This window comes from Ceratotherium simum, chromosome 2, assembly GCF_057802395.1.
Source record: "Ceratotherium simum simum isolate JZ-2026a chromosome 2, ASM5780239v1, whole genome shotgun sequence".
NCBI lineage: Eukaryota > Metazoa > Chordata > Mammalia > Perissodactyla > Rhinocerotidae > Ceratotherium > Ceratotherium simum.
The window spans coordinates 14,571,537-14,592,255 of NC_141901.1; the positions used below are offsets into that span (position 1 = coordinate 14,571,537).

Below are 20,719 nucleotides of genomic sequence, written 5' to 3' on the forward strand. Positions count from 1 at the left end.
TGTTCAGTTTAAGTGAATAAGGCATCTACTCTTACTATGCTAGGTACCGGAGGGAATGCAGAGATAGGTAAGATCACTCAGGAGCCAAGATTCTGAGAGGGGAATTAAGAACTATATACAAAAAGATGCTGGACAAGGCAGAAGGTAGTTAAGTCCTGGTCTAAAGGAGAGAGAGGTTATTGTAGAGTGTGGGGAGGGACCAGAAATGGCTTTGGAGATGGCCCTTGAAAGATAGATTAGGCTTTAAACAGAAGATGGAAACAAAGGGTAAGAGCGAGAGGAATTTTGAGGGAGTATGAGGAATGACAAGGGCAGAGGTCAATCACGTGAGGGGGATGGGGAGCAGCGCATGTTCCTGGTCCGTTTTGGTTGAAGCTGAGAAGAGAGTGATGAGTGAAGAGATAAGAGTGATGCCATTTAGGGTAGGGCTTTAATGCCTTGCTAAGGCATTTATAGAAATCAGAAGTGGTGTGTGGTTAGAAAAATGATTTTGCTGCATTATCTAGCCTGGACTGGAGAACCTGGAAGCCCAGAAGGTGGTTCTTTCAGTCATCCAGTAAAAGGTGATGAGCACTCAATTCAGTTGGTGGCTGTCGGAGAGAAGGGCAGTCGAAGAGAACAATGCCAGATTGTGGTCTTACTTGTTCTACCAGGATATGGTGACTAATCACAGATGTGGAAACCTGTTCAGGCTCTTCTTTAAACCTGCCCTCACTACTAATCTGCAGAGGTAAATAGGGAAGTACCCTAACAGTCGAACTCTGCAGTTCACTTAATACAAATTTCTATCCTAGTTGAGTGGATGAATTGTTTGCAGCCCTGAAGTAATGAATATGTTCTTCAAAAGGTAATGAAATTTCAAAACTTAAAGCACACAAGCTCAGATTGAAGAATTGGACTGTTTGTCTGAATTTTGGAGTTGCTAGAACTTCCTATGGCATTGGTGATTTAAAAAAAATAAAACCTCAGTATCCCTAACCTTTATGCTAAATGTTTAGATATGACATGTTTATATAGCATGAGGAAGGAATTTCTTTATTTTGAATGAAATGAGCAGCATCATTAGAAGTTTGTAGGTTAACCAGACTTGAGTCCTGAAGAGTGTTTTGTAGGAAGTAAAAGGCTGTACAGCTGACCCCTTTGTGCCAGAATTGTGCCGCAGCTGTAGGTGGTTGCCGCTGGAGGTGCTGAGGTAGCGATTGCTGACACAGCAAGATTTCTCTTACTTTTTATCATTGCAGCCTGAGATGTGTACTATTGAAAAAATGATTGAAGAAGTTGTGTGGTTTAGGTCGTGTTGGAACTAGCAAAAATCTCTGAAATCTGCTCTCCTAGCGTTGCCATTATCAGTAATCACAGGGAGCTCTTTTACTGTTTCACACCAAACTTGATACCATCGCAATTACAATTTGGATGCACATGAATTGCCTTTGTTTCAGCTACTAGTGTTATGTACTCCCTGGGAGATGATGATGAAACAAAACAGGTGGCTGGAGATAATTAGAATTTGACTCTCACTTTCTGCTTCTTCATGAAAATAATCGGGAAAAGAGTGGTTAATCACTCAGAGTAAACTGCATGTCAGCGGGCTCACCGCAAGGTGTTGCCCTTAGAACACACTGTTGCTCTAGTAGACTGTTTTTGGATGTGTTTCCAGTTGTTATTAGGGGAACAGTCTCCAGTTTGGGTGGGAGTGTCTCAGCCTGAATCATTAGCTCTATCTTTTGTATTGGTTTTATTTCTTCAATTAATGGTTTGAGTTGTTAAATGAATTGGAGAGTGAAGCAACACCGTGTTATCTTCTTGTCATCTTTGTCTTAGCCCAGTGCTGTGCTGTCTGTAGGCATATAGCAGAGCAAGCTTGTGCGTGTTTTTAAATGGCCCTGTTGAATGGAAAGCAACCTGTCAGCATGCAAATGAGACTGAATTATATGTTCTTGACACTCTTGCAAAAATCTTGTATTTGGAATCTTAAAAGATTCTTAAGCTAAAGCTTGAGAATCGACCAGAGTGCAGTCAGCCCCACACTGGAAGCAGCACTTCTTTTTGTCTGTGGCATCAGTATCTTTGTTATGTGCCTGACCATTCCAGACTTAGCAGTGTTGCTATAGTACCAGGTTTCATTGGTTTTCTGGTCATGTTCTACTGATAGCCAGATGGTGTGAGGATATGTTTTTCCTTTACTTAATTTATCCAGATTTGATTATCCATATTTTACAGGGATTTTAATTCTGAAAAATAATTAGTGGAAGACTGATTAAGTAGAGATACGTGTCTGAGTGTTGTATTTAAATATGTGAGCAGCGGGGCGGCCCCGTGGCTTAGCAGTTAAGTGCTCGTGCTCTGCTACTGGCGGCCTGGGTTCGGATCCCAGGTGCGCACCGCTTCTCTGGCCATGCTGAGGCCGCGTCCCACATACAGCAACTAGAAGGATGTGCACTATGACATACAACTATCTACAGAGGCTTTGGGCAAAAAAAAAAAGGAGGAGGATTGGCAATAGATGTTAGCTCAGAGCCGGTCTTCCTCAGCAAAAAGAGGAGGATTAGCAGGGATGTTAGCCCAGGGCTGATCTTCCTCACACACACACAAAAATAATAAAATAAATAAATAAATAAATAAAACTGTTTTAAATATGTGAGCAGCAAATATGACACGTCCAGGATTGCTGGGTATTTGGATTTGGAGAAGGAGCTATCACTCTCTTGTGCATACTCTGTGGCATTTTTAGGAGTTCCTGTCTTACAACATGTCATAAAACTTATATTTGGAGAAGAACTAAAGTTACCAAATACTGGTGATTTTGAATGTTCAAAAGTCCTTTATGGATTCTGAAAGGTAAAAATGAAAGTTAAGGAGTTATGCATATCTTAATGTTTTACTTTTATTGTGCTTTTTTCTCATTGTTTTGGTTTCTAGGAATTTATGGCCATCCAAATGGCTCTGAACCCTATTAAAACAAGAGTATTTGCTTCTAAATTTTCATTATACCTGATTCTTACCTATAGGTCCTTGCCCGGACTAGTTAATTTTAAATTATTGGGTCTTCTCAAGCTTGGATTGGCAAGGCCAAAAGAGTAATATATTTGAGAGTTACAAAAGATTCAGGGGTGGAAGGACAGAATTTCTGATTAAATTTTGCTTTATACTTGGGCTTGCAGGAATTGTGGGAGGTGCTTCAGTGAAGAAATGGACGAGTGTGTATAATCATGGAATCTCCTTGCTAACCATCACCACCTGCTCTCCTTGATAAGTGAGAGAGAGTGGGTCAGGGGAGAAGGACAAGAGGTCAACATGAAGCTAAAGCAGCGAGTCGTGCTGTTAGCAATTCTCCTTGTCATCTTTATCTTCACCAAAGTTTTCCTGATTGACAACTTAGATACATCAGCTGCCAACCGGGAGGACCAGAGGGCCTTTCACCGAATGATGGCTGGCTTGCGAGTGGAGCTGGTGCCCAAGCTGGACCATACCTTGCAGTCTCCCTGGGAGATTGCAGCCCAGTGGGTGGTTCCCCGGGAAGTGTACCCTGAAGAGACACCAGAGCTGGGGGCAATCATGCATGCCATGGCCACCAAGAAAATCATTAAAGCCGATGTGGGTTATAAAGGGACACAACTGAAAGCCTTACTGATACTTGAAGGAGGACAGAAAGTTGTCTTCAAACCTAAGCGGTAAGTTGTCTTCTTGGAAGTTATATGTGCTAGTTGGGTAATTCATGTAACTTGGGAGTTATGTAAGTGTTCATCTCCTTCTCTTGGTATTCTCGTCAGTAAAATGAGAGGGGTAGACTAGAAGATCTCTGAAGTCTTTCTAGCTCTTAATGTTCTGTGATTCTTTGAGTAGGGGAAATTTATAGGGACATGTTTTGGTTCTGTATAAGACTGAACTTTTTGCGGTTAGAGCTATCCTTGATGGTTAGGAAATAAGCAACTTGTCACCAAAAGTGTGCAATTAAAGGCAAGATAACCACATGTCAGGGATACTGTAGAGCAGGAGTTACCCAGAGTTGGAGTGGAGTACCCAGAGTTTGGATGAGTGACTAAATTCTCTTTTAGTGCTGAAGCTATGATTCTTTCATAGAATTTTGTTTTGTTTTTATTTAAATTAATAGACTTTTTTTTTTGAGAAGTTTTAGGTTTACAGAAAAATCGAGGGAAAGTACAGAGTTCCTATATACTTCTCCCCTCCCCCCAATTTCTCCTATTAACATCTTCCATTAGTACAGTACATTTGTTATAGTTGATGAGCCAATATTAATGTATTAACTAAAGTCCATAGTTTACATTAAGATTCGCTCTTTGTGTTGTACATTTTGTGGGTTTTGCTGAACATAGAGTTACAAGTATCCACCATTACAATATCATACAGAATAGCTTCCCTGCCCTAAACATCCCCTGTGTTCCACCTATTCATCCTTCTCTCCCTCCCCTCAAACCTCTCGCAACCACTTTTTACTGTCTCCATCTTTTGCTTTTTCCAGAATGCCATATAGTTGGAATCATACCTTTTGTAGCTTTTTCAGATTGGCTTCTCTCACTTAGAAATATGCATTTAAGTTTCCTCCATGTCTTTTTGTGTCTTGATAGCTCATTTCTTTTCGTTGCTGAATAATATTCCATTGTATAGATGTACCAGTTTGTTTATCCATTCACCTACTGAAGGTCATCTTGGTTGCTTCCAAGTTTTGGCAATTAATGAATAAAGCTGTTATAAATATTCATGCAGGTTTTTGTGTAGATGTAAGTTTTCAGCTCATTTGGGTAAATATCAAGAAGCATGATTGCTAGATCATATGGTAAGAGTATGTTTAATTTTGTAAGAAACTGCCAAACTGTCTTCCAAAGTGGCTGTTCCATTTTACATTCTCACCAGCAATGAATGAGAGTTCATGTTACTCCACATCCTCACCAGCATTTGGTGGTGTCACTGTTTTGGATTTTGCCATTCTATTAGGTGTGTAGTGATATCTCATTGTTGTTTCTTTTACCTGTTTTAAGCAGAGAACTGGGCCATTTTAGTTACCTCAGTCCGAAATCCTAGAGAATGGGCTGAATTGTATGTGGTTAGGCAGCGATCCCTTTGGACTTCTCTAAGATCTACAGAGATAATTTGTGTGGCAATCCTATAGTATAATTTTTTTAAGTTTTCTGTGAGTATATGAATTTGAAATAGGTTAACATGATGGTGATTCATATTCTTTTGCCAGGCATTAGTTACCAGTGAATTTTCTCAAAGTTTGTAATGTCTTCAATTTTCTGTGTACTAAATGTTTTTTTCATTCCTCAATGGAGCGTTTGAGAGAATTATAACACATACCTTTGGGTCTCTTGCTGTAGTGAGACAAGAAATATAGGGTAAAGATGTACAGAATTCACTTGTGACCCGAGTGGTTGGCTTAGTTAGCTCCCTTCATTACCCAGCTTTCAGTAGGTAATAGGCAGCCAGAGAACTAATTTATTGGGATCCCAGAAATGGAAGGAATCTGCATTTGCCTGGAACTGGGAAGTATGATGTATGGAAGATGCGGAAATTAGGCAAGTTAAAAAATGCAGTAGACTTTTGGAGAACAGAAAAATCTGATTGGTAGGTAATGTGGAAAAAGTATGGTTATGTGGGCCTTGGGATCGAGTTTCCCTTGAATGTACAGCTTTTGCCAGGCATTACACTAAGTACTTGTGTATCTGTTAATGCGTTTAACCTTCATCACAACTGTAGGCAGTTACAGTTCTTATTTTTAGAATAAGAAACTGAGGCTTAGAGAGAGTAACTAACTTGACAGGATCAACCCGCAGTGACTAATGGAGCTGGCGTTTGGATCTGTCAGAGTGTGAGCAGCTGGTGTTCTGCCACACACATGTAATTCTCTTAAGTTTGTTTAGCTTCCTGTAAGTGTGATAACATGGATCACCCATCATCAAAAATCACTAGTTTAGTTTTGAAATGTGGTCTTGACCTCTAGGTTTGTAGTCTGAGAGATCAGCAGCAAAAGCAGAGTGATAGAAAGAAGGCAAACTAAAAACAAAATTTAAATTTGTGTAAAAAGAGATGAGTTGTGGACATTTTGTGTGTAAATAAGAGGATATCTTCTCCACACCCATGGTTTGTACACTGGAGAATTGAGGGTGAGCTAGCACAGCAGAAAGTGTTAGAAGGCGGATAGTCCTGATAGTGGGCAGTGTTAGGATTAGTCCAGGTGCCTTGCAGATAGGCCTCGAGTATTCAGACAAGGTACAAGTGGAAGGACGAGGAGCCAGACTGGTTGACTAGGGGAGGTGGCAGCAGATAAATGCATAAACTAACCTTAGTCACTATTGCTTCATCTCATATCTCTTACTACTCTGCAACCTTCCCATTACTCTCCTCCTCCAGACCATCCTGAAAACCACTTTCATTCTTCCCCCAAATACCCATATTATCACTGTGCTCCCCAGCTTTAAAACATCCAGGGACTTCCCATTGCTCACCAGACGAAATCCAGCCTCACAGCCTAGTGATCAAGCCCCTCACAGTCTGGTCCTCCTCTCTATACCCAGCTCTTTATTCCTGTCAAACCTGTCCCCTACTCCCCCACCATCTCCTCAACAGCCCACGTCCACTTCGAGCTCCACGGGACTCTCCTCCCCCACGTGCTGTGCAGCCCCCGCAGTGGGTGATAGTGCTGTTAGTCACTGTGTACACTGACCTGTGCTGATTACACCTGGCCCTATCGCAGGCTGGGGAAGGTGGGTGTAAGTTTAAGTGCTTGTAGAAATTGACTCCAATCCTGAAACACCCGGCAAATTGCTATTCTGACCCCAGGAGCCTCAAAGGCTATTCAGTCCTAGTGTAAGTGCAAATTAATCTCCTTGGTCTGGCTCTGATGTCCTTCACCAGGATGATAGGAGTGATTTATTGGCAGTTACTGTATGAATTTTGCTGCTCTGTCAGTGACTTAAGATGGATCACTCTCTGCTGAGAGGAGGATCTAAGTCCTTACTGCTAAGTCGAGACATGTACCTTTCTTTAATAGCCACTTGTGGTTTCAGCATTTCTGGAGCCTGGTGGTCTGTGTCCTACTGTCAGAGATGGAAGGTATGTATAGTAGATGAAATATATAGGAATACATCAATGCTTTTATTTGTACATTTTGCTGTATGTTATAAAAGTGATTTTTTTTTAATGTAGCTGTATCCATTCTGGAAGTAAATTGATTTTCACAGGCAAAAAAGGCAGTTACAGTGAGTGAGTGAGCTTAAGAAATGCTGAAAGGGACCTTAGAGATCAGCTAGTCCAACTACTCATTTTACAGGTGTGGAAAATGAGATCCTGAGTTCTAACTTTCCGTATTTCACATAGCTAGAACGAAGGATGAGCGAAGGATCAGACCTTCTGACTCCAGTGTAGTTCTTTCCTTTTGATTCTTATTCCTTTTCCTTCCCTCCTTTCTCTCCAGCCCACTCCCAAAGTTCCTGGATTCCTCTAGGGTTTTACATTTCGCTCTGAGCAACCTTTCGATGTATTGGAAATCTCTGCAGTGTTTCACTGAAAGGAATGGACTGTACATCCCCACATATCTTCTTCTGGCTCTGCTTGAGTCCTGAAAAATAATGTATTCAAGGACTGTCCCCCAGCTTTACGGACAGCCTACAGCTGTTGTGGAGAGAGAAGCACTTAATAGTGTCACCTTTTGCTTCAGTCCTATTTTAAACTGAGATTTTTATTTTGAAGGTAGCCTGTATAATCCTACGAGCCTAAAGAATGCTTTGACACTAGAAACAAAAAAATACGTTGGTGTATATTGACCATGCTAAGAAGAAACTGGTGTCCAACCAGGTGGTGATACATGGCTGTTTTCTTTTCTTTCTTTTTTTTTTTTTTTTGTGAGGAAGATCAGCCCTGAGCTAACATCCATGCTGAATCCTTCTCTTTTTTGCTGAGGAAGGCCGGCTCTGAGTTAACATCTATTGCCAATCCTCCTCCTTTCCCCCCCCCCGCCAAAGCCCCAGTAGATAGTTGTATGTCATAGTTGCACATCCTTCTAGTTCCTGTATATGGGACGCGGCCTCAGCATGGCCAGAGAAGCAGTGCGTTGGTGCGTGCCCGGGATCCGAACCCGGGCCGCCAGTAGCGGAGCACGCACACTTAACTGCTAAGCCACGGGGCTGGCCCCATGGCTGTTTTCTAACATAGATGTTTCATCACTTTGCCTTGCAAATGTGTTCTGTGGACATGGTTTCACTTATATTCCAAGGTCATTTATGTTGAAGGTCACTGCCTGTACTACTGTTGTTTCCCACTTTCCCATGGCCTTTTCAGCATTGGAGATCCAAGTGTCCTTCATGGGACAGCTCCTCTTCACTTCAATCTCAATTTATTTCTCTTTTACAGTTCCGTTGTAAAGCCTAATAGATCTCCTTTTAATTCAGGAAATTCAGATGAGCAGTAGAGGTCATTGGTGAATTAAGTGTCTTTTTCTTTCCAATTAACAGGTTTAAATTGTATCTTTTTTATGATTAGTAGAAAGAAATATGCTGGTTTTCTTTATCTTTTGTTTCTGTCATGCATGTGAAGTAAAATCTTCAGAATGGTGGTTGAGATGAAAGAGATCTTAGAAGTTACCTCCTAGTCCAGCCCCTCATATTGTAGATAAGGAATCTAAGACCCAGAGAAGAGAAAGGTTTTGCTCAAGGTTACCTACGCAGGTAACAGAGCTATACCTGGCTCTCACTCCAATCCAGTAGTCCTTCTACTACATCATCATAAACTTAGAAAAAGAGAATGGTTATTCAAGCAACTTTTTTAAATGTACCTTTGCCTACTTATTAACAAATACTGAGGCATATCAGGACTGTTTTTTCCCCCCAAGAAATTTAAACTTCTCTTATAAGCCTTACCAGAGTCATTATGATAAGCAAACATTTTAATTACATACATTTTTTCCTTCATTTCTTCAAGTCAGACTAATAAACATTTTAGTAAACATTTATTAAGCACCAGCTGTAGGCTTAACACTGCTAGGAATAAAAAATGGTCCTTGCCTTCCAGAAAATTACCTTATAGTTTTATTTAGATGACACTGAATGTCTTTTAGAGGGGTAAAAGTAACATCTTCCGTGTTTTGGTCATAGAAGGATTGCTGCAGTAGATACAGAATTCTAGTTTCCTTCTCCACTTCATCCTCACCCCATCTACCAGTGGTTTGTGCTAGTCCACGATTGTTCTCAAGGTTGACAGAAGGTGTCTTTAGAGCAGAATCAGGCTTGCTAAAGTTTCTACTCTGCTTCATGCTGTCACCTCTGGTACTGATGTAATCCGTGTCTGCATCTGTGCTTCCCATTCACTCTGCAGGTATAACCGAGACTATGTGGTAGAAGGGGAGCCATATGCTGGTTATGATAGACACAATGCAGAGGTAGCAGCCTTTCATTTGGACAGGTATGTGTAATCACAGTGGGTTACATTCGTTTTGTTTCCTTTTAAAAGGAAAGAGCACTCTCTCTGTGGACTCCTTCCAAAGGGTGCAAGGCTAAACTTTGACTTATTCCTTACTTTAGATTGACTAATTCCATTAAATTTATATGAGTCCCTCATAATTTGGGTGGTACTAGGAATACCAAAGTAAATATCTTAACTCTAGGCATTTTTAGGTCATTTCATTCTGGTATGCCCTCTGTCATTATCATGAGTAAAGATGTACTTGGTAAATAAAATGTCAGGATGAAAACCAAAGTTTGAACTCAAATCCCTAAATTGAACTGGTTATTAATTAGGCCTGACAGTCCTGTTTTTTGGTTTTGTTTTTGTTTTAAGTAAGTAATACTGACTTATCTTCATATGCTAGAGACATATAGCATGACATGTATAATGAATTTTATTGTCCTTTATACAAAATATGCACAGCTTCAATAACTAGAATAACTCCAAAAGAAAAACAGACATGAATTCTAAATGTAGGGGCCACCCGGTGGCACAGCGGTTAAGTGCGCGCGCTACACTGCGGCGGCCTGGGGTTCGCCAGTTCGGATCCCGGGCACGCACCGACGCACCGCTTGTTAAGCCATGCTGTGGCGGCGTCCCATATAAAGTAGAGGAAGATGGGCACAGATGATAGCCCAGGGCCAGTCTTCCTCAAGAAAAAAAAAATGGGGGAGGATTGGCATCGGATGTTAGCTCAGGGCTAGTCCTCACAGAAAAAAAAAAAAAAGCAAAGAATTCTAAATGTATATGTTCACTAGGAAAATTTTTTTTTCGTTTTTGGAATTTATTTATTTTTCTATTTCCTTTATTTATGCAAACAAAGTTTTGAAGCAGGAGTCTCTCTCACTGGTTGAGGACATATCTTGACTCTATAATAAAGGATATTATTATGCCCTACTCTAGGAAAATGGATATTTTTTCAGCAGGTTGCTGGTCAGGGACCTTATGACTGACCTGATCGGTGCTTTCATCAGGGCATACTGACAGACTTCAAAAGAAATTATTCACAGTATTTTTATAATGAGTCTGTAAGGAAACCCGAAGAAAATAAAGGTGAAATTTTGTCTTTTTCTGGATTAGGAAGGATTTTCTAAGCATAAAAGCAATAATTTAAAAATCACAAAGAAAAAGCTCAATAGACTCGACTAAATTTAAAAAATTAACTCATATGTCAAGAAACTTCAAACAAAATTTAAAAGCAAACTAGGAGAAAATACTTGAATCTCATGTAATGTAAGCATGAATAGCCTTAATATATAAATATTTATACAAATCTATATATATGCTAAAACTAGTAGAAAATGGTCTAAAGACAGTTGACTGAATAGAAATTATCAATTGCTAATAAATACAGGGGGAGTTCATTCTCACCAGTAATAAAAAAAAATCCAGTTGAAACAGTGGGGATACTATTTTCTCCTGCTGAAAATGGCACAGATTTTAAAAAAGATAATAATTTATTGGCAGGAGTACATTGGGGTTTATATGCTCTTGTGGCATTGTTAATTGGTTCATTCTTTTAAGAACTCCAGCATCATGTATCAAAGACCTTAATGTTCATACCCTTTGAACAAGTAACTACTTTTTAATGCAAATATCTAAGATATTTCTAGGAAGTACCCTAGAGAAATAATCAGAAATTCAAAGATACACATACCATGATCTTAGGTGTAGCATTTTCAGTAGTGAAAAACTGGTAGCAATCTAAACATCTAATGATATGGAAAAGGATAAATAAATCTTTGTGCACAATACTGTGAATTTTCACTGCCTTTTTTAAGACCTAGTGGGGAAGAGTTGGGTAAATCCTCCTCCTCACTTAATGGCACACGAGAGTCAGTCTTTCCAAGACCTCGTTCGTTTCCCTATTTTCTTCATCCCCAAGCCCCTTCTTGTTTCCTTATTGATGGACGCCAGGGGATCATTTTCTCATATCCATACCAATATTTTATATTATCCAACAGACTAATTTTTGTTATTCTAATATATGTAAAGTGGTATCTCATTGTTATTTTATTTTGTATTTCCTCAATTATTAGCAAAATTTAGTATCTCCTTATCTTTTCATAGCACAACATCTATTTGTTAACTTAGAGTGAAGTAGTCTTTGTAGAGAAATCATTACTTTTGATGTTAATTAGATATAATAATGTTTCAATTTATGACTTTTGCTTTGGGGGTCTTGTATTTAAAAGTTCTTCCCTACCTCAAAGTCTGAAAGATATTCTCTGGCCAGTCTCCCTACCCCTTTTGTTAATTGCTACCCTAGCCTGGCCCAGGTGTCACTGTGACTCCTCAACACATGGCTCCTCAGCATAAACTGGCTGCTGTTCTTTGGCCTGGCAATGTCAATGGGGAGAACAATACTTCCCAACTGCCTTTCTATCCATGGCTCCTGACACTTCTGCTCTGGGTTGCTGTTTCCCCATTACATTAGGATTTAACTACCTCCTCTGGCCTCAGGAGATTCTTTTGATTTTTATGTTATTTTGACAAATCTGTTGATCTCCTTGCTTTTGTGGCTTTTCTAAAAGATTGAATTTAGGACAAAGTCAGTCAGCAGCCCTGAACAATGGATTATTTATTACACAGCCATTTTTAAAGGCTTTCTAATGACATGGGAAAAGGCTCATGATATAATGATGAGTGAAAAGTAGGATACAAAACTGCATATAGTATAAATGTCAATTGTGTGTATATACACAAGACTGAGTATGTGTTTATATATACATGTCAAGGAAAAAATGCTCATATGCCAAAATGTCAGTAGTTATTTCTGCATCATGGAATTATGGATGATCTTTATTTTCTTCATTATAAATTTTCTGTGTGTTCCACATCCAGCCCCTCCAACGTTTCTTCAGTGGCTGTGTATTTTTTAGCCAGGAAATTTCATTTTTTAAAAAATGATTGTGCTCAACCATAAGGTTGTACTTTTAGATCATTGGAGAGAAGTATCTTCAAATGTATCTATATTTAAGTTGTCCTTTGGATTTAACCTTTTAGATTAATCTGTGTGGTTTTCTGTCATTGTGCTATTTTTTGGAAAGCTTTGAACCCATGTATGGGTTTAGGCCCAATTTTTTTTTTGAGTGCTTTGTTAAAATTTATTTGAAATTTTTATTATGAAAAATTTCTAACAAGCAAAAGTATGGAGAATACTGTAATGAACCCATATGCCCACTCCCTAGATTTAGCATTTGTTTACATTTTGCTGGATTTGCCTTATCCTTTTAACTAAGGAGTATATTAAAATAAATTACATACATCTTAATATTAAACTCATAAATTATATGTACCTCTAAAAAATAATATTTACCTACCTAGCAACAATACCTTTATATGTCTAACATGATCAACTATAATTTTTGAGACTACTATTTAAAATAAATCCCCAAAGATTTTTCTCTTCTGTTCTTCAACCTTCCAAACCAGGATTCTGGGTTTCCGCCGAGCCCCCTTGGTGGTTGGCAGATTTGTTAATCTACGGACAGAGATCAAGCCTGTTGCCACGGAGCAGCTCTTGAGCACCTTCCTAACCGTAGGTAAGAAGATTATAGAGGACGTTTAGGTAGGGGAATAGTTAATAAGTTAAATGGGGCATCGTTGAGCAAGCTGGTTCATAACTTTTAGGAATTGAAGAACTCAGGGGAATACAAAAGCAGATCAGGCAACCTGTTCTCAGGCTACTGGGGCAAATGGATCTAAAGGTAGATGACAGAAAATTGAAAATGTGTGCTTTGTTGTGTCTGTGAAATAGGAAGTGAGATCATTTAGTGATAGTGTAAGTAGGTCATAACTTTACTTCCTCCTGCTTGATCTTAAACTAAATCTTAAACTCAGATTTTGGCCTAAATCTGTTATTGTCTGTATATCATTGGCTTGGTGGTTTTTTGATATACATGTACTTTGTTGGGAACTGTCTTCTGTCTCCTTAGAATTGAGGAAACCTTAAGGCAACTCTGTAAGAGGGTCAGAAATTCCCTTACAGGGTTGCATTTGGGCCTGGAAGATCACCACTGCCTCCTACTACTCTGCGTGGGTTAGCCTATAACTCATTGTGCATGGAACTGGCTATGGTTCCTCTGGTTTCTATTCTCCTTATCTCACTCTGAGGTAAGGGATCTGAACTAAAATTCTCACTCCTGTTCTCCTTTTGGGCGCAATGAGAATGGGAAGAATTCAGAGATGCTGTGGTCTCTTGTTTCAGCCTCTTCATGGTGACATTTTCAATGACACAGTGCTCTGCATTATGATATGACTGCAGAAACAGACATTGCAAGATGAACTTCACCTTGCTGTGTGAGAGTGAATGGATTTACATTTAAAATGAGCTGAAACTGAATATTTAAAGGACTTGTGACAGATTCATCCTTCAGAATTTAAACTTATAAGGTTAGGGCTATGCTGTTCTTACAAATAACCAAAAGCATATGGTGTCACTGATTTTTTTCATGTATTTTGTAATCACTTTTGCTTGTCTAATTTTATGCTCAGGCAAACGTGAATTCTTGATGGATGAGAGGAGGTCAAGAAGAATAGGCCAGAGTCCCTGCTCTCTAGATACTCAGAAAAGGTTTAACTCTCATACATTCTGCAAGGTGTGGGGAAGGGAGAGGCCAGAAAAAGGTTTGTAGAGGAGGTTATTAACCCTTGGATTGAGTATTGAAGAATCAGTAGGAGCTACCCAGGCAGCAAAAAGGTTGAGCAGAATAATAGGAAGTAATAACGAGAACGAGGGCATACAGACCTGAAAGTACACAGGATTGGTGCATTTGGGCAATAAGCTTCTGGATGCACCCTACTGCAGAGGGCAGTGTCTTAGTTCAGGCTGCTATACCAAGATAGCATAGACTGGGTGGCTTAAGCAATGGAGATTTATTTCTTACAGTTCTATATTCTGGAAGTCCAAGATCAGGGTGCCAGCATGGTTAGGTTCTGGTGAGGTCCCTCTTCCTGGTTTACAGTCGGCACCTTCTTGCTATATCTTCACGTGGTAGAAAGAGAATGCAAGAGGAATCATCTCTCTCACGTCTCTTCTTATAAAGGCACTAAACCCATCATGAGGGCTCCTTCCAAAAGCCCCACCTCCAGATACCACCACATTGGGGATTAGGGCTTCAACATATGAATTTTGGGGAGACACAAACATTCGGGTGATAGTTGGCAGGTAGACAGATTTGGCTGAAGGTAGGTTTTAAATAATGGGATGACCTTAGCATGGTTTTTTTAAATGTATTACTAGATAACTTGGTATAATAACTAAGTTCTGTGTAGCCCTTGCAGTTTGACAAAGCATTTTCATACAGTTACTTTATTTGATTCTCTTGATAAGAGTGCAATAAGTAGGGGGGATTTATCCACATTTCACACCTGAGAAAGAGGCTTAAAAGAGTTTTGTGACTTTCCCAAAGTCACAAAGCTACTAATTATTAGCCAGGATTCAAACCCAGATTTTAAGACTATAAAATATTTCATCTGTTTATATTCTTTTATATTTGTTCATTTCAGCAAAATTTTATTTCATTTCTGTGTGGCAGGCTCTGAATTAGGTGCTGAATATACAAAAATGAATGACACCTTCCTGCCTTCAAGGAGCTTCATCTAATGGAGGAGTCAGACATATACAGTGGGCCTTTGAGAATGTAGAGGGGAAGGAGAGGGGGGCCTAGAAGTTGGGGTCAGAGTGATAGTTAATTAGTGATGGTGATAGTTCAACCAAGTCTTTTTTTTCTTTTATTTAGTGTGTGTGTGTGTGTGTGTGTGTGTGTGTGTGAGGAAGATCAGCCCTGAGCTAACATCCATGCCAATCCTCCTCTTTTTGCTGAGGAAGACTGGCCCTGAGCTAACATCTGTGCCCATCTTCCTCCACTTTATATAGGATGCAGCCACAGCATGGCCTGACAAGCGGTGTGTCGGTGCACACCCGGGATCCAAACCCGAGCCGCCAGCAGCGGAGTGCGTGCACTTAACCACTATGCCATGGGGCTGGCCCTCAACCAAGTCTTTTTTTTTTTTTTTTTGCTGAGGAAGACTGGCCCTGGGCTAACATCCGTGCCCATCTTCTTCCACTTTATATGGGATGCTGCCACAGCACGGCTTGATAAGCAGTGCATCGGTGCGCGCCCAGGATACGAACCGGCGAACCCCGGGCCACCACAGCTGAGCGTGCGCACTTAACCGCTTGCGCCACCGGGCTGGCCCCCCAACCAACTCTTAAAGGGAGAATAGCAATCCCCCAGGAAGATACAGTGGGAAAGAACATCCCAGGTTGGGACTGGTAACCTTTTTTGTGCTGGAGACTCCTTTGGCAGTCTGAAGAAGCTTATGGATCCTTTCTCAAAGTAATGTTTTTAAATATATAAATTAGAATACATAGACTTATAAGTGAAACCAATAATAATGAAGTATAGTTGTTATCAAAAATTACGAAAAGTAAATTTGTGATAGAGTAACGTGCTTTGTTATTTAACACATTAAATAGCAGTGATCTAGTAACTACCATAATTTCAGACTATGAATATAAATGATACTTTGCAGTATCTGCAACAATACTAATATGATATGAAAAGTCTGTGATTTCTTCTGGTGAAAAAGCTACAGGTAATGCTAATACTACTATGGTTTGTTCCCTACCATCATAATTGAAGGAAATGCTAAGTTTCACATAGAAATTAGTGAAAATAAAAGTGTAATTTTGTTCCCATCAGTTCATAGGCCCCCTGAGTTAACCCTGTTCCAGGTGGAGGACAGAGCGTAGGCATGGGTGACGAGAAGTGAGAGTAGAGCGTGGCAAGCTCAAGAGACAGTGTAGTGGAGCTGAAGTTAAGGATCCGTGTGGGGCTGGTGAGTGAGGAAGGCAGGTGGTCAGGACAGCGTCACTGAAGGGCCTTGTGCACAAGGCATAGTTGAGACTTTCTCCTTAGGCACTGGGAGGCCTTTAAAAGAGTTTGAACCTGGAAAACTCAGATTCGAATTTTAGAAAACTAATTGTGGCAACATTGTGGAGGATGAATTGGAAAGGGGAGAATCAGGAGATGAGAGCACTTGGGGGCTGTTGTAGTAAATTCATATGCAGTAAGAGTCAGAAGGAAAGCAAGGACAGGGGATAGAAAGATTCAAGAGATACTCAAGAATTAGAATGGAAAGAATTTGGTGAACATTTGAGTTGAGTGGGACAGTTGAGAGAGAGGAAAAAAGTAAGAGTGACTCCCACGTTTTTGGATTGGATGACTAAGCAGATGAAGCTTTTAGCTATCTTAGGAATGTAGGGAAAGGATCAGATTCAGGGAGGTAGGGGAGAGGAAGATAATGAATTACATTTTGGATATTTTGTTTCCTTGTGTGAAATAATAATAAATATATGTATTTGTCTCTGCCCCTACTTCCTGACACAGAGCTCCTGAAACCCTTGTAAATTCCTAAGTGATAAGAGTACTACGAACATCTCTTACTCTATTGAGGTGACTCTGAGTAGGCTCCTGGATGCCTCCTGGATGGGAGCTGGTCACCAGAAAGACCAAGCTATAATTAGAACCTTGGAATTTTTGGCCCTGCCCCACCCCTTATCCAGAGAGGAGAGAGGAGCTGGAAATAGAGTGAATAGTTGATCATGCCCATGTGAGGAAGCTTCCCTAAAAATCCTAATAGTACAGCGTTCAGGGAGCTTCCAGGTGGTGAACCAGAACACTTCCCCGTGCCACCGTGCTGGGGCCCAAACTCCGCAAGAACGGAAGCTCCTTTGTTCCGGACCTTGCCCTGTGTATGTCTCATCTGGCTGTTCATTCATATCCTTGTAATAAACCAGTAAATCTGGTTTCCTGAGTCCTTTGAGTCATCCAGGCAAATTTTTTTTTGAGGTATAATTGACATAGAATATTACATTAGTTTCAGATGTGCAACATAATGATTCAGTACTTGTATATATTGTGAAATGATCACCACAGTAAATCTAGTTAACATCCAACACTATGCATAGTTACAGAATTTTTTTTCCTTGTGATAAAAACTTTTAAGATCTAGTCTCTTAGCAACTTTCAAATATGCAATACAGTATTATTAACTATAGTCACCATGTTGTACATTACGTCCCCATGACATATTTATTTTATAACTGCAAGTGTGTACCTTTTGACTCCCTTTATCCATTTTGCCCCCCCCCCCCCCCCCACCTCTGGCAACCGCCAATCTGTTCTTTGTATCTATGAGCTTGGTTTTCTTTTTCTTTTTCTTTTTTTTTTTTTAGGTTCTACATATAAGTGAGATCGTCCGGTATTTGTCTTCATCTGGTATTTGTCTTTCCTGTCTGACTTATTTCACTTAGCATGATGTCCTCAAGGTCCCTCCATGTTATGGCAAATAGCGAGATTTCATTCTTTTTTGTGGCTGAATAACATTCCATTGTGTATATATGTATGTATAACACATATACATACATATATACATACATACACACATACCACATTTTCTTTATCCATTCATTTGTTGATGGACACTTAGGTTGTTTCTTTATCTTGGCTATTGTAAATAATGCTGCAATAAGCAGATACCTTTTTGAGTTAGTGTTTTCATTTCCTTTGGATAAATATCCACAAGTGGAATTGCTGGGTCATATGGTAGCTCTAGATTTAATTTTTTGAGGACCCTCAATACTTTTTCCCATAGTGGCTGCATCAATTTATATTCCCACCAATAGTGCACCAAGGTTCCCTTTTCTTCACATCCTCACCAACACTTGTTATTTCTTGTCTTTTTGATAATAACCATTCTAACAGGTGTGAGGTGATATTTCATTGTGGTTTTGATTTGCATTTCTCTGATGATTAGTGATGTTGAGCCTCTTTTCAGGTGTCTGTTGTCCATCTGTATGTCTTTTTTCGAAAAATGTCTATTCAGATCCTCCGATTTTTTAATTGGATTGTTTGCTTTTTTGCTATTGAGTTGTATGAGTTGTTTATGTATTTTGGATATTGACCCTTTATCAGATATATGATCTGCAAATATTTTCTCCCATTCAGTAGGTTGCCTTTTCATTTGGTTGATGGTTTCCTTTGCTGTGCGGAGCTTTTTAGTTTGATGTAGTCCCACTTGTTTATTTTTGCTTTTGTTGCCTTTGATTTTGGTGTCAAATCCAAAAAACCATCACTAAGACTGGTGTCATGGAGCATAATGCTTATGTTTTCTTCTAGGAGTTTTGTGGTTTCAAGTCTCTAATCCATTTTGAGTTAAATTTTGTGTATGGTGTAAGATAGTGGTCCAGTTTCATTCCTTTGCATGTAGCTGTCCAGTTTTCCCAACACCATTTATTGAAGAGACTGTCTTTTCCCCATTGTATTTTCTTCCGCCCTAGCAAATTAATTGAACCCAAGGGGGAGCTTGGGGGAACCTCTGATTTATAGCCAGTTAGGCAGAAGCACAGATGACATCCTGGACTTGTGATTGGCATCTGAAGTGGAGGATAGTCTTGTTGGACTGAGCCCTTAACTTGTGGAGTCCGATGCTATCTCTAAATAGATAGTGTCAGAATTGAACTGAATTGTAGGATACCCCGAGAATTGCTTGGTGGTGGGGGAAAACTCTCACACGGTGGAATTGGGTGCAGAATCTTACCTTGACAGGAACATCCAGGAGTAAATGTTGTCTAGTCATTTAGGAGCTGAAGTCTACAGCCTAGGACAGAAGTGTAGGCTGGAGGTATAGATTTTATTATCACAGGTGGTAGTTCATCCGCAGAAACAATAGGGACTGAGGTAATCAGAAAACCAGTTTTAAAAGTTTGGTGCATCCAGGAAATAGTAAAAGATTCAAAGCTTCAGGATTATGGCAATAAAACGAGGATATTGAAGTCTGGAAAAGTAGATTGGAATCAGATTATTAATAATAGCTGGCATTGATTGATCTCTGATAATGTTTCAGGCACTGTGCTGAGCATTACTGTGGATTATCTCATTTACTCTTCACAGCCGAATGATGGAGGAACTATTATATCCCTTTTACAGAGGAAGCTTTGAGAGGTGAAATTATATGCCCAAAGTCTTGCAGTCTAATGAGTATTTGTCGTCCGTATTTTATCCCCAGAAACCTGACCCTAGATCCCACTCTTAGCCAATACACCATACTCCATTCAGTTATGAAGGGTCTTATTTACCAAAGTCAGGAGTTTGGATTTTGTCATGCAGGCAACAGATTTCCTACACCAAGCAGTGTTGTTTTGTTTTTTAATTTTTTGAATCAGTAATACATTCACACAACTCAAAATTAAAAAAAAAAAAATTAAAAGGGCTACAGTGAAAAGTTTGCCTCCCACCAATCCGTTCCTTCTCCTTCCTCCCAGTGGTAATCTCTATTAGTAATTTCTTTATGTCCTTTTTGTATGCAATATGACTATATATTTTATTTAACTCTACCATTTTATACAACATAGGTAACATTGTACATACTTCTGCGTCTTATTCTTTTTACTTTACCTTGGAATTCTTTTTATTATCTCATATAAAGAGCTTCTTAATTCTTTTGTTGCTGCAAAAGTGTTCCATTGTATGGATCTACTATAATTCATTTAACCAGTCCTTTACTGGACATGTAAGTTCTGATGTTTTGTTTTTTACAACCGGTGTTGCCCAGAATTACCGTGTACATATGTTACTTCACACATGAGCAGATATCTCCAAAGTGGAAGTGCTGAGTCAAAGGGCATGTGCATTTTTGCATGGATGTTTAACCAGTTTACATTCCCAGTAGTGATGTATGAGAATACCTCTTTCCCCTAGACTCACAATGTGTTATCGAACTTTGTTTTTTGTCTATTTCACATGTAGCATCTTTTTCTTTTTTTTCTTTATTGTGAAATATTTGTTGTACATTATTGTTTGTCAGTCACCATAAAAATGCATCCCTTCACCCCTTGTGCCCACCCCTACCCCCCTTGCCTCTGGTAACCACCAAACAGTTCTCTCTGTCCGTGTTGGTTTACCTTGCACTTATGAGTGAAATCATGTGGTGTTTGCCTTTCTCTTTCTGGCTTATTTCACTTAACATAATACCCTCCAGGTCCATCCATGTCATTGCAATTGGGACAATTTTATCCTTTTTATGGCTGAGTAGTATTCCATTGTATATATATACCACATCTTTATCTATTCATCAGTTGATGGACGCTTGGGTTATTCCATGTCTTGGCTATAGTGAATAATGTAGCATCTTTTTCTTTGTTAAAGAACCATTCATATTTTCTTTTATCTGTCTTTGCATATCCTTTGCTCAT

At 39.5% G+C, this 20,719-nt stretch overlaps 1 protein-coding gene across 6 annotated transcripts in view; it reads left to right on the forward strand.

The window, feature by feature from the left end:
- Nucleotides 1–20,719, forward strand: part of FAM20B (FAM20B glycosaminoglycan xylosylkinase) — a 48,393-nt gene that overhangs the window by 14,257 nt on the left and 13,417 nt on the right. For 5 of the 6 annotated variants that reach the window (XM_087438425.1, XM_087438444.1, XM_087438431.1 and 2 more), the window contains 3 exons: nt 3,162–3,671; nt 9,328–9,414; nt 12,892–13,001. In XM_087438425.1, the coding sequence (XP_087294551.1) occupies nt 3,295–3,671; nt 9,328–9,414; nt 12,892–13,001 (574 nt within the window). In that variant the 5' untranslated portion in view covers nt 3,162–3,294. The remainder of the gene's footprint in view (nt 1–3,161; nt 3,672–9,327; nt 9,415–12,891; nt 13,002–20,719) is intronic. The other variant, XM_087438448.1, reaches the window with a different exon arrangement.